Below are 13,328 nucleotides of genomic sequence, written 5' to 3' on the forward strand. Positions count from 1 at the left end.
ACAGAATGTGCAGCACTACCCAAATGTGGGCTCTTGTTCAGCCAGCTGGTGCGTCCAAGCAGTCGAAGTGGAGTCTCTGGCCAAGCAACATCCCTCACTGCTGGCCAATGTGGTGACAGTGTGAATACCCAGAGGGCAATCTGCTGAAGGGGGAAAAGGGCAAGCAATCCCTCAGATGGAGAGGGACAAGCCTGCCAAGAAGCACAGACACCAACTTTTGTGCAGGTTCCAGGAGCACCGGAAGCAGCTGGTGCGCTCAGGGTGCGCCTGAGCAGAGCGCAGGGATCAAAATACTACTAACTCCTCTTTAGGTCTGATCCTCCCTGAGCTGCACAGGAGCCAAAAGTTGGGCTCCCTGTCGCTCTCGCCTGCGATCTGGGAGTGGATCAGCCCGACGCCGCGATCCCTGGATGAGTCTCTGCCTCGCAGCCGCTCGTCTGCGCATGAGTCGCTGCGGGAGGCTCCGCGGCTGGAGTATTTGAGGGGCTGGGCAGCGGGGGAAGATGCTCAGTGCCTGCGGAGGCCGAGCGCACGGCGGAGTGGAGCCGCGGCGGGGCATGGAGGGGGCTCCGGCGCGGGGGGGCCCGTGGACCGCGGCCTGAAGCCCCGGGCGGTGCGGCCGTCGGGGCATCGCCGCTCCAGCACCGCGGACAGCGCACGGCGAGCGGATCCCGCCTCGGCTCCCGCCCCGCTCCCCACGGCCCCATCTCCCTGGGCTCCGGCCCCCGGGCGCCCCGGACCCCCTAAGAATCGCTCCTACTCCGATTCTCGGGTACCTCCACCTTCCATCTACCCCCCGATCCAGCCGCTGCGCACCCCGGCGCCCCTCTACCCTCGGCTCCCGCCCCGCTCCCCCGGCCCCTGCTCCCCTTCTGCCTGACTCTGCTGTCAGAGAATCCCGCTACCCCTGGGGTCCTCTCCCATCTGCCCCGCTCCCCTCGCCCCTCTCTCTGCCGCTGGACCCCGCTGCCCGCTCCCTGCTCCTCTCCCTGCGCCCCGCGGCCCCCGGCGCTGCCCCCCGGCCCCTGCCCCGCCGCCGGCACCATGCGCGGGCGGCCGCGTTGGGCGGCAGGCGAGGCTGCGGTGCCGGCGCGGGTGCCCCCTTCCTCCTGCCCTCGCCCGCTCCAGGGGACCCGCTGAGAGATGGACTTGGCAGGCGTGCTGCTGGCGCTGCTCCTCGTGCTGGTGCTGATTGTCTCTCTGCTCTCCAACCTCCTGGTGCTGCTATGCTTCGTCTACAGTACAGAGATCCGCAAGCAGGTCGCCGGGATTTTCCTGGTGAACTTATCCTTCTGCAACCTGCTCCTCACCGTCCTGAACATGCCTTTTACGCTGCTGGGCATCCTGAGGAACCAGCAACCCCTCGGGGGCTGTATCTGCAAAGCGGTGGGTTTTCTGGAAACTTTCCTGACTTCCAACACGATGCTGAGCATGGCAGCACTCAGCATCGACAAATGGATTGCCGTGGTGTTCCCCTTAAGCTACACCAGCAAGATGCGGTATAAAGACGCTGTGATACTGATGGGCTACTCGTGGCTCCACTCCCTCACGTTCCCCTTGGTATCCTTGTTTTACTCATGGGTAGATTACAACAGCGTTTATGCCTCTTGCACCCTACACCTGAAGGAAGAGTCGGAGCGAAGAAGGTTTACGGTGTTCACCATTGTCTTTCACTCCACCAGTTTCATGCTGTCTCTGGTGATTTTGTGCTTCACCTATTTAAAGGTGTTAAAAGTTGCCCGGTTCCACTGCAAGCGGATAGACATTATTACCATGCAGACTCTGGTTTTGCTGGTGGATATCCACCCCAGGTAATGCGTGCGTGTTCGGACTCACAGCCCCTGGGCACTCGCGGTAGGTACCCCGGGCGGAGAGAATGTCCTGCCTCCCCAGCACTTCCTGCCTGCCCCGGCCACATGGCGAGCGCTCCTGCCTCTAGTTTCAGATGCTGCTTAGTGCCAGGAACGGTGGCTCGTGCATTTGTAACCTTCTCTGTTTAAATGCTAATCCGGCTAGCCGGGTGCTCCCACTTGGCTGAGCTCCTCTTAAGAGGGAACCACTGCTATGGTGAGTGCGATCGTCCCGAGGCTCAGCGGGGCCGGGGCTGCCCTCATCTCTCCCGGGGATCTGCCCTGCTCTCCCCTGGGGGGCTGCCCTCGTCCCCTCAGGGGCTGCCTTTCCTCCAGATCGGGACTGCCGTCCTCTCCCCGGGGACTGCCTTCCCCTTCCCTCCCCTTCCCTTCCCTGGCGCAGGGGCTTTTGGACCGAAAGAGTCCTTTCCGTCTCCTTTGGGTTCACGTTGCGCCTCCTCCCTTGCTTTAACTCCTCTACTGCTCTTTTCCCTTCGCAGTGTGAAGCAGCGCTGTCTGAACGAGCAGAAACGGAGGAGGCAGCGAGCTACCAAGAAAATCAGTATTTTTATAGGGTCGTTCGTGATCTGTTTTGGTCCTTACATTATCACCAGGTTAGTATCCCCTGTTGGGGTGAGGGACTTTGCGAGAAGGGGATGCCCTGTGATGTGAAAGTGCCCGGGGAACCTACAGCTAATTTTGGAGTGCCAGACACCAGAACGGACACCCGGGGCCGGTTCTGAGGGCAGAGCACACCAAACAGACACACGCAAACCCCCACTCTGACACACCGCTCCTGCTCGCGCCCCCAGCCCTGGGGCGCAGCTCAGCCAGCCTCTGGCTCTCCTTCCCTCATTGCAGCCAGGTCTGGGCGCCTCTGCCAAGAGCAAGAGGCTTTTAGGACAAGTATCAGGAATTAATTACATGCCAATGGGAGATAAAAGCAGTTTAAAAGACTCGCCACCCTTCCTTATTAACACAACCCGAGAAACAGAAAGGAAAGCAGACAGACTTTCCTGATTAGCTTAAGTCTTTTTTTTTTTTCTAAAGGGATAAGCCAAGCTTGCTGCTGTTGGAAGCTGAGGTGATATAATTTAAATTTGCCCAGGCTGATAATTTGTCAGATAAGCTTTCTGTCTGGAAACATTAATGTCTGTAAATATATTGCTAATGGTGCAGCACAGCCTTGTGATGAGGTGTAAAAGTTAGGTCTCAGGAAAACCAATCATTAGACTTAAAATGTATAGGAAACACCGTGCTTCTCAACTGCACAGAATTATAAGCATCCATCCTGGTGGTTTGCACCTTTTTTTATTGCTTATGCACTGTTGTCATTGTTGTACTTGTATAGTCTTTATACAATATATGTTTATTATTTTTAAATTTTGCATAAACCAGTGATCTGGAAGCCAATGTAATTATATTGAATCGCAGCACCTCAGATTTAGCCTTTCATCTCTGAACTAAAATGGGCTACGTCTTTCACAGGTGATTTTTAAAAAATATTTTCTACTTCACAGTGTGTTCAAGACAGCCTTGAAGACGAGTGACTTCTGTCGAGGAAGGTGCTCTAGTCTGCAAAACCCCCTAGCGAGGGCTTCCTTAAGGTTGCTACCAAACTGCCAGTGTCTGCAGACACACCAGCTCAAGAAATTGGCCAGCTTTATGCTCTGACCTTACACGGTCACATACATCTAGGCCTTTTATGGCCATTGTCACTGCCCTTTTCTGACATGAGTGGGGAATAGATTAAGGCCAGTGCACAAAACAGACAATGTTTTTTAATCTTTAAAAGTGACATTTATTTCAGTCCCCATTTACATGTTGGAAGGGATTCCTAACTAATCTCCTGGATAACCATGTCTTTTTTTCTGCAGTTGGAAGGTTTATTACAAATCTTAACATTACATCACAGAGTTAAAAGGTTAATTGATCACTGTACAGTACATTTTGAGTCATTTTCTATTCACTTTTGCCATGATCAAGATGTAATTATATTGAGCAAAGTGGATTTTGTCATCTTCTTTCCATCTAAGCATTACCAAGCTTAGCAAACTCCAAGCATTGCCACATTTTTCAGGGTGGAGATATTTCTCATAAACTTCTAAAATAAAAGTTACTTCCTTCTTCAGACCTTGCATTTGGCAAACGTGAGGTGGTGCATTTTCTATGTGTGACAAACTGATACAGCCTGAGTCACTACACAGAAGGCTGAGGGCTGGTTTATGGAAATGTGTGTCAAGGTACGGCTTCTGTCTCAGTCACAAGGACTGAGCTGGTTCAGTGACAGCAAAATGAGGAGGTTTTGGGGAGGGCATCCTGAAAGGCTCTTTGTCCCAAAGACAAGACGGTACCAAGACAGCACTACATAATAGGTGGTGATGGAGGTGAGGTCAGAGTACTTACTGCCATGCCTGTTTTCCCATTCTTCTCCCATTCTGGTTTTTAGGGGGTGATACTGAAGCAATCTCTGGGGAGGCAATGTAAAAGACATTATCCCCGTTTTCTTGCTCTTGGCCTGGTGACTCAGGTTGTGCTGTGAGCTCTGTGTTTGCTCCTCGTTTCAGAAATTTGAATGAGATTAGGATCATTAGCAACATATTCATCTGTTCACTAAGATCTGACAGATGAATTTCATTTCTTTTGTAATAGCCCTGAAAACAAGAAAATGATACTAAGATGCATTCACATGGGTATTTCCAAGGCTGAATTGTTTTGGCCAGAACCTTTATCTTATTAAAATCTGTGTAATTTTTTGTCTGTTGGCTTCAGTGCAATTAAGTTTGAACCCATAATGCATTATTTGGAACACATAGTAATACATCTGTTTTCATGACTGAAGGACACCTTACTGTTCTTATTTAATGTCTTTATAAAAACATCAGTTATGTAATTAACAATTGTATATTTCTTGCATTTGGATAGTATGCAGGATGGGATAAATCGAAGCAATCAGTAGCAAGTGTAATTTATGGTGCATTTATTTCTCACAATTTGTGTCCTCCTGTTCTATCTGTTTTGAATTCACTGGAAATTTTTCCAAGCAGCTTCAGGCAGAAGTCATCTGTTTTTTTAATGCTCTTGTCATAGGAATGATTTTACTTTTACTCATAGAAATAAGAAATTTTCCTGTCACTTGTTGCAATGTTCAGTCCTAGTGGTTGTAAGTCAGCTTTTCTAAGAGGAGGGATTGGAACAGCTTAAAAAATCAACACCCTGCAAGTTGGGAACTCTGCTCTTTGGAAAGAGGACAGAAGGTTCTTCAAGCCTTGAGAAAGTTTCTGATCTGACATCTTCAAACAGTGATGTTTTAGGGTACAGAAAAGGGCTATTTTATCTCACTGTACATTTTTTTTCTTCTGGAATGAATAGAGCAAAGCAGTATATTCTTGCTCCTGCAAAAGGTTTTACAAAAGATGTGCAGAAAACAAAATCTCACCCTGTTCTTTCCACCTTCCTGGAGGGCTTGCCCACTACTGATGAGCTGGGCAAGACATTTGCTGGAACAGTCTGAAGGATTGCTCTCGCTTCTGTGGAAAAATTGTTTAACTTAGTTGCAGTTTCTCCCCACATGATTAATACATCCCTCACAGCTGAGGTGCTGAGGCCACTAATCATCCGTGAAGCACAGACAGGAAGACACAGGTCTGGAGGCAGCTGACTGGTCATATAATGATGATAAAAGTGTTGTCTCTGTGTTTTCTTTGGCCAAACTCATGGTCAGCTTAGTGAACACAAAAACTTTCATGGGTAAGTATATGCAGGTATGCTCCTAAGCATACTGTGAGATTGCAGGTGCCACTAAAAGCTCTCTGAGATACTGCCAAGTTGTTCTTCGTACTACAATGGTCTGACACGAATCCTCTTTGCATCTGTGATAATTCACCGACGGGGTGTAATGAAGGTTCGCTTGTCTGTGTCTGAGGGGATGGATTCAGTGATCTAGACCAGGTTTCTGATGTCGTTTGAGATGTTGCATAGTATCCAAATCCTTTACCTAGCCTGGCACATATGCCACAGACTCACAGCTTCCAGGAGCAGCAACCTGATGCCAATGGGATTATACCCAAATGTTTCAAGTGCCGCTAGACAGCTCTACTTAGGCAACTGAGTTCAGTGAGTCTGGATGCCATGAGTCACATGTGTCTATCTCAAGCTTGCCATGGGAGAGAGGTAGTCAATTATGCCACCAAAATTTTGACCACTTACCAGCACAACTCTCTAAATTCAGAAAGTGAGCAATAAACTGCTGGACTTTCTTCTCTCCGATGCACAGAAGCATTACCATTGAAAACACAGTTTTTTCCTCTTTCCCTAGAGGAAATTCTTTTTGTCTCCAAGTGGCTTTGCAAAAGGTCTCTTTGTCTTTATTGAAAGCAAGGACTAAGTAAGTACAGGGCTCTTCTGCAGGGACTGTGTGCTGTAACAAAATAAGTGTTACTTGAATGTTTCATGAAGCATGAGTTGAGCACTGGGCTCAGTGTGAATATTAGCACTTAAGTGTTTCCATTTCTCTTTAATGTTTAACAGGTTGATAGAGCTCCTTCCTTTTGTTACCATAAATTACTACTGGGGAATTATAAGCAAGTGCCTCACCTACAGTAAGGCTGCATCAGATCCATTTGTTTACTCACTTTTGCGTCAACAGTACAAAAAAGTTCTGATCAACATCGTCAACAGGATACTTAAGAGGGACCTGTATCCTTCATCGGGGTACAACAGTTCTCTCGACACTGAAAATGATTACTGCTTGCACAGAACAAACTAACAACATGGAAGCATTCCCCTTCGAGTGAGACAGGTGTTTGCTGCTGCTGGAAAGCTGCCCTTTCCCTCTCATGCTGACAGTGCTGACAGTGTCTCCAGGGTGTGAAAGCTGCATAATGTGGTACATTTCATCGTGGACTTTCATGAAAGGCTCTTCCCTGGTCTGCAGCCAAGCACAATACACGGCAAAACCTTGTCCCTGATTGAATGGAGTTGGCTGGAGGGGTCTTAAGAGAGCATTTCGAGGCTTTAGAGAAGCTTAGAGAGCTTTTAATGTTTCATATCCGAAGACTTGGTATGTCTTGGAGCGTTCCACATCAGACGAGATATTCCAGTGTTTCTGGGACGACAGGAATCCCCAGATTGGAAGGAGAGGTTCAGAGTCTTCTGTGCTGCACATATAACTTGGCAATCCAGGATCTGCTCTGTTGGTTTTAAACATTAAAAATGAGTCTTTTAATTGATTGATTTATTGTATTGGTGCCTCAAGTGAGTCAGCACTTTGAATCTGAGATTGTTGTTATTATTATTTATTACTAGGCATCATGATTGTAACATAGCCTTTAGGAAGTGGTACATATATTTGATATTCCAGTATTCTATCAAGCATAACCAAAGTCCACATATATGAGTTACTAATATTTAGCACTTCAGTGGTATGTGATTACAATAACTGCAGCAACAATAATGATGACATATATGGAATTTAGTTAAATAGCACTGTAGTTCCATCACTGAGATAGTAGTCCTATTCAAACAAGCTTTTATTCAGAAAAAAAAAATCAGTTAGACAGTAGAAGTGACAGATACCACTGTGTTTAAGATATATTATGTCAGAAGCTATCTGTTTTCAAAGAAAAGGCTAAAATATATTAATTCTTTTTAAGGGATATATAATGTGTAAAATATTTCACGCATTGGCTATACATGGTGAATTGTAATAATATTGTACAACCTTTTCCTTAATAATGATCAGTTAATCTGGTGATTTTTATTGATAACAAGAGATGTGCAAGAGATATTATAACAGACCTGCTGCCAAATGCCCGGAAATATAAAGCTGCTTTGTTATTATATGTATTTTTCTCTTTTTTTTTTCTTTTTAAATCTAAACAGGCTTTGGAAAAATGTGGCAATTATTTTTGAACAATATTCCTTTGATTATATAAGACATTTATTAAAATTTAAAAATTCTAAGGCGTTCAATAAGCTAATATTTTCTAATTGAGTACCTAAGGGGAAAATTAAAGCAATTCTAAAATATATTTTAAGAAAAATGAAAAGAAAGAAGACAGTAGAGAACTCTTATTTTTATGTAACAATGGACTTGACCCTGTGAAGCACTGAGAAGGCTACTTCTGGTCGAACTAAGAGTATAAGCATGTGATTAGGCACAAATATAATTTCCTTTGAAGTTAATTGTTTTTTAAAATCAGTTTTGAGCCATCAGCACATTGAGAGGGTTTTCCCCACCATCTACAGTGAGGAAGGAGAGTGTCTTGTTCAGTCCCACTGAAGTCAAAGAAAGGTGATGCTGCATAACAGATACAATGTTCTCTTACCTCCTGCTTTTAATCTCTGGGGCCTTTATGATGCGCTTTTTTTTTTCCCCCATGCAAGTACCTTAGGCCTCTGTGCTTTGCATCTATAGTTCTGCCTGTGTTTAAATTGAATGTACTATAATGGTTTTGTCTTCTTAGTAAAGTATTTGTACTCTCTTCAATTTTGTGTAAATACAGTATTTCAGAAAGAAAGAGTTGTCTGTGGAATCTTTCCAGTTTTCCTTACTTCCTGTTTGTCTCCCCATTCCACCCCCTCTGCCTTGCTGCGAGAAGAACCCGATGCTTCAGTCTTTCATTTCAGCTGCAACATCACTCTGTTGGGGGTGGGAGGGATGCTAAATTTTCTCTAATTTTTTAGTCAGTTTTGTGCCAAAGAGTTTTAATAGACTACGGCAGCTATCCATGAATAAACTTGAGCTTAATGGTACCTACAATGGTTAGCTTAGCCTTGGTTTCCTAAATAAAATGGTCCTCACTTTGAGAAAGGAATATATTACATATAGTAAAGCGTATTAAATTGTTACCTACAAGATATACAAATTAAATAAAACTTTATTATTAAAGAAAATGGTAGAGGAGGGAAAAAAAAAAACAACTCTAAAGCTATTACAGTAACAAATTTCTAAAGCTATTAAACTATAAGCTGAATTTTAAACGTATAAAACAGAACACAGCTAAACTGCTGCATCTGTTATTAAGTTAATTAATGAAGCTTATTTATGCCAGTTGAGGGTGTACACTTTACAATACCACTCAGTCTCACAAAGCATTGAATATTTCTGAAGGTTCTCAGGTCCAGATGGGAAAGAAAAAAAAAAAGAAAAAAGATTTGAGCCTGCACTGGGTGATGTAGAGCATCTTTTAGGTTTCATTTCCGCAGAGAATTAGGAAGGTGAGGTCTACAGTGTGCTGCAGACCAGAAACTAAGGAAGGGCAAGAAGAGCTGTGGTGCTCTCAGTGCTGATTTTCAATGAAGTTTAACTGCCTTGTTTAGCATTACCAAAAGGCATCTCCCTCTGCTCACCTCAGTGTGCAGGTGAATTTTTCCTTTCTCTCTTCTTCTCACCACCAACCCGGAAGGGCTTCCTCTACTTTTCTAACCAAGTGGAAAACATTCAGTGAGAGGTCTCACTTTCATTCCCCTGGCTTCTTGATATAGGCAAAACTCAGCTTGGTGCTTCATTCACCATGATCTGGGTTATTCAGGGATAGGTGGAGATAGGGGGAAACCACATTTTGCCCCTTTTCTTTGGAGTGCTGCAACAAGTATCAAAGGATTTAGTGCTACGTGTATCTTACATGATGGGAGCATTCACCAGAGGTTGTGGATTCCCTCTTACTGACATTTTGACATTTTAGATAAAAGAGGGGATTCACAGTCCTGACAGTAGGGTTTAGTTTGGATCAGATTTCCAACAAAGCTGGAGTGTGATATACAAAATGGCCTCTTGCCATTGACACACTTGCCAACTCAAAGGTAATGCTCTAGGAAACTTCATCTGAATTTCCTCCCCAATGGAGTGGCTTTTCCTAAGAGACAAGAGATATTACGATTTCCCCAGAAGAAGTTTCTGTCACCCACCTGTGACTGCTTAGGGAAAATGATGGCAAGTTGTTAAAAGAGTGTGCAAAAGCAGCATCATTTCCTCAGAGGAGTAGGACCCAAAAAAAGCTCCTGGGCTGTGGTTTTTCCAGCTCTTGGTTGCAATTCAAATTGGCAAAGTCCTCTCCTCTTCTCTGAACTTGTTTTTTGTTGGCAGAGTCTGGAGTTGAGAACTGCACCTTCCCTGGGTGTTATCCTCCACCTAACAGCAGTCAGGGTGTAAACTCTGCGGCACAACAAACCTTTAATTAGCCCATGCAACTGAGGAGACATATTCTCTTTCTCAACACGCCTTCACCAAAATATTTCCAAGTCTGATGATTTGGATATTTTCAAGCAAGATCCAGGATGCCTTTTGAATCTCCCTTTTCAGAGAAAGAAAGTGAGTTTGTCTGCCCCATTTCCTGTGTGAGTGCTCTGATGTTCACTTATGACAAAGTCACCTCTTCCAAAAGAAAATAGAAACTTTTTTTTTTTGCCTAGCACCTATACTGCAGTTAAGCTCTGAGACTGACAGACTAAATTTCTGAGGCAATAAAGCTGAAGTATTTCTTAGACTACAAATTCCCAGAAGGTTTAGTTTTGAGCTGGCATCCAGCCTGCTAAACCCTGCCTGACAGGATGGATGTGTTTCACTACAAGTGGAAAAACAAAACTAGCTTTCTTGGGTAATGTGATATTGAGGACTTTAGTGTCTCTGAGCTTAGATGGCAGCTGAGCAATGAGGACCTCAAATTCTGTGAATTTTCAGTCCAGAGATTCCTTAGCCTCACTGAAGAGCAGGCATGTTATTCATCAGTGTAAATCAGCACCTAATAAACTTCTGCGAATAATCAGTGTGGCTCAGTGATTACTGAACACATATTTACCTTGTCTTAACATGAGTGATACTGGTATTGCACTTAAATTTCAGAGCTAATTACAATGTTAGGCTTATTACATAGTTAAGTAAGTTTACAGTTGGAGTCTATGAACTCAAAGGTCTTTTTCAGCTCAAATTATTCTATGATTCTATGCGAGAATACAAAAGTTCTTTAATGCAAGTGCTTGTATATGACCAGAAAGTGATCATGCTCTTTACAACTGTGGGTTAAAATTTGAGCTCTTTGAGAAATCTAGCAGCCTTAAATCTTGTTGAACAAAATGACCTGTGACAAGATATTCAAACTCATCTAGGTAAAATACTATAAAAAAAAAAATCAAGCCCGAAGCTCAAACTGAAGAGAACTATCTAGTGTGAGTGGGAAGGTTTGACTGCATCACCTGGAGGGCATATTTTCTGTTTCATTTAAGGTTCTTTTTTTCCCCCCAAATAATAACATGCACTTGTGCACACAGAATGAACAAGCAACTGTGTGTCTGTCTCAAAAGCACATAGCATATTTCAGGATTGTGAAGAGCAAATGGCTTGTTCGGTCTGGTTCAGGAGGACACCTGGTTTGTGGGAGGTGTAAATTACACAAGTAAATTAGAGGTTCTGCTTTTTATTTTTGGAAAGTAGTCCAATTAATATTTAATGGCTCAGCTGGAGACACAGCAGAGATGACCTTAAGAAAGGTTGTAAATAAATGAATATCTCTCAGTGCCAGAATCTTGGGGGAGCAAAATGTCACCTGGCACAGTATATGCAGCCAGCTCCTTCTCTGAGCTGGAGCTGCTTTCCCCCTGTGGTTTATGAATGTGAAACAGGCCAAATACTGGTCCCAGTTCTGCATATCCCTGGTTCTTCTCCCTTTAATGTCAGATTTTCCTTGCCAGGACGTGAGGGTGCGTGATGCAAACTTGGTGCTTCTGCTCTTTTCTGCAAGTGAGCAATGCATGAGCTGCTCCCAGCCAGGCTTCTCATACATTCTCTATGCAAATGAAACATATTTCAAAGCAGGTATGTTAGATGTCATAGGGTCCATATGGTTAAACGTATTTTTGAGTGTTGAGAACTACAGATCATTCCAGTCCCTTGACGCTACTTTATAACTAGATGCCTTAAAATGTTATAAACCGTGACTGAAATATCTTCATTTCAGTATCCATTATCATGACAGTGCAAGTTGTTGTAAAGATGCCAAAAAAACCTCCAAAACATCTCCTTTGGGGCATAACCTAAGTTATTTATTGTGCATGTTTCATACATTTCAGCATCCTGTTGTTTGCGTGTGCCATATACAGTTTCCTTTCCTATACTAAATGGATTGAAATCTTCAAATGCTTTCCAAGAAGGCTCATCTTGCTTAACACTAGAGTAGTTATACTTAACTCACTTTCTCAATTTGATTTTTTTTTTAACCAAAGGCCTCGCGCTCAACTTGTATTTCAATGAAGCCTGACCGTAAGTGGCGGACTCATTACCACCTTCTTTTCACTTTTATAATTCCTGTTTTTACATATCCAACCATTCTGTTCTCTTTGCTTGCAGCTGTCAGCTCTGATGCACATTTTCAGACTGTTTTCTGAAACCCAGTAAGTTGTTCAGTGCCTTTGCTCCATGGCATGGGACTGGAGACTGGATTTGTGTGGTTTGTGTGCAACTTCATGAGAATATTTAAACATGTTTTAGGTCTTCTTTTTCATATTTGTCCTTTATCATGGGAAAACAAAATGTTGATTGGTGATAAATGACCTTTATTTTACAAAAGACTGCTGATCACTACTCTCAGATGAATAGCTCCACACTGGCTTTCAGCTTGAAATCTGGCTTTTCAGTTAATCAAACCCTTATTGTTATAATTTTTAATGAAGCTTGTTTTAGGCATTTAAAATATCTTTTGGGCTTCTCATACAGTAGTCTGAATACTTCATTATCCTTTTACTCTTACTACCTTGCTGAAAGCCAGAGAAATACTAGAACTGCTATTCTCAGAAGACCTGAGTCACAGACAGATGAAAGATCACACACAGCCAGGAAAGGATCAAGTTGCATGAAACATGGTTTGGGAGATACTTAGGAATGGAAGGAAAATATTGTCATCCTAAATCTGTCTGTTGATATTTTGCTGAGTTTCTCAGGCATTTATAAAGGTTCTTCTCATGATGGTTAGGGATACCTTAGAGTTGACAGTGGAGCTGAATTTTTGGGAGAAAGATATGTAGTATACAAGAATAGAATGTTCCTCTTCCCATCCTGAGCAGCTTGCCATGCCAGCACCATGAAAAAAGGAGTGACAGACACTTTTGCACTTTTCTAGATGGAGCTAGTGGTCTTCTCTGGGTGTGAGAGCTCATGCTGAGATCTCTCTTCTCCTTGGCCAGACTGGAAGTTAGGTAGAAATTTGAGATGCCGTGTATGAGAGAGAGCAGACTCCATGTACATGATAGTGAAGTTCAGTGGGTAGGGCACTTATCACAAAGGAGGGATGATGCCTTTGCTCTTCTTCAGAGGGCCTCTTATATCCCATCTATGTATTACATCCCACTCATTTTGTGGGAAGAGACATAAGTGAAGCAGAAAATATGTTCAGGGAAAGATCCTAACTTCACCGACTTCAGGTGGAGGTAAGCCAAGATTTTACTTGAAGATTTCCATCAGTAGAGTCCAAGTTTGAATTTACA

General features: G+C 43.8%; 1 protein-coding gene across 1 annotated transcript; it reads left to right on the plus strand.

Annotated features, from left to right (window-relative positions):
• The first annotated feature begins 523 nt into the window (after positions 1-523).
• Positions 524-7,788, plus strand: GPR78 (G protein-coupled receptor 78). The gene is made up of 3 exons (XM_051798386.1): positions 524-1,811; positions 2,351-2,464; positions 6,381-7,788. Exons 1-3 carry the CDS (start codon positions 1,144-1,146, stop codon positions 6,616-6,618), a joined length of 1,020 nt encoding a protein of 339 aa, XP_051654346.1. The 5' UTR covers positions 524-1,143; the 3' UTR covers positions 6,619-7,788.
• Positions 7,789-13,328: the final 5,540 nt, after the last annotated feature.

Source organism: Manacus candei, unplaced genomic scaffold (assembly GCF_025592945.1).
Source record: "Manacus candei isolate 608988 ecotype Guabito, Panama unplaced genomic scaffold, ASM2559294v1 h1tg000048l, whole genome shotgun sequence".
In the NCBI taxonomy this organism is placed as follows: Eukaryota; Metazoa; Chordata; class Aves; order Passeriformes; family Pipridae; genus Manacus; species Manacus candei.

Bases quoted from the DNA above. Each gene is read 5' to 3' on its own strand.
- GPR78 (XM_051798386.1), top strand. From the start codon at position 1,144: ATGGACTTGGCAGGCGTGCTGCTGGCGCTGCTCCTCGTGCTGGTGCTG. The intron at 1,812-2,350 runs GTAATGCGTGCG...TTCCCTTCGCAG, and splicing joins CTGGTGGATATCCACCCCAG to TGTGAAGCAGCGCTGTCTGA. The intron at 2,465-6,380 runs GTTAGTATCCCC...AATGTTTAACAG, and splicing joins GGTCCTTACATTATCACCAG to GTTGATAGAGCTCCTTCCTT.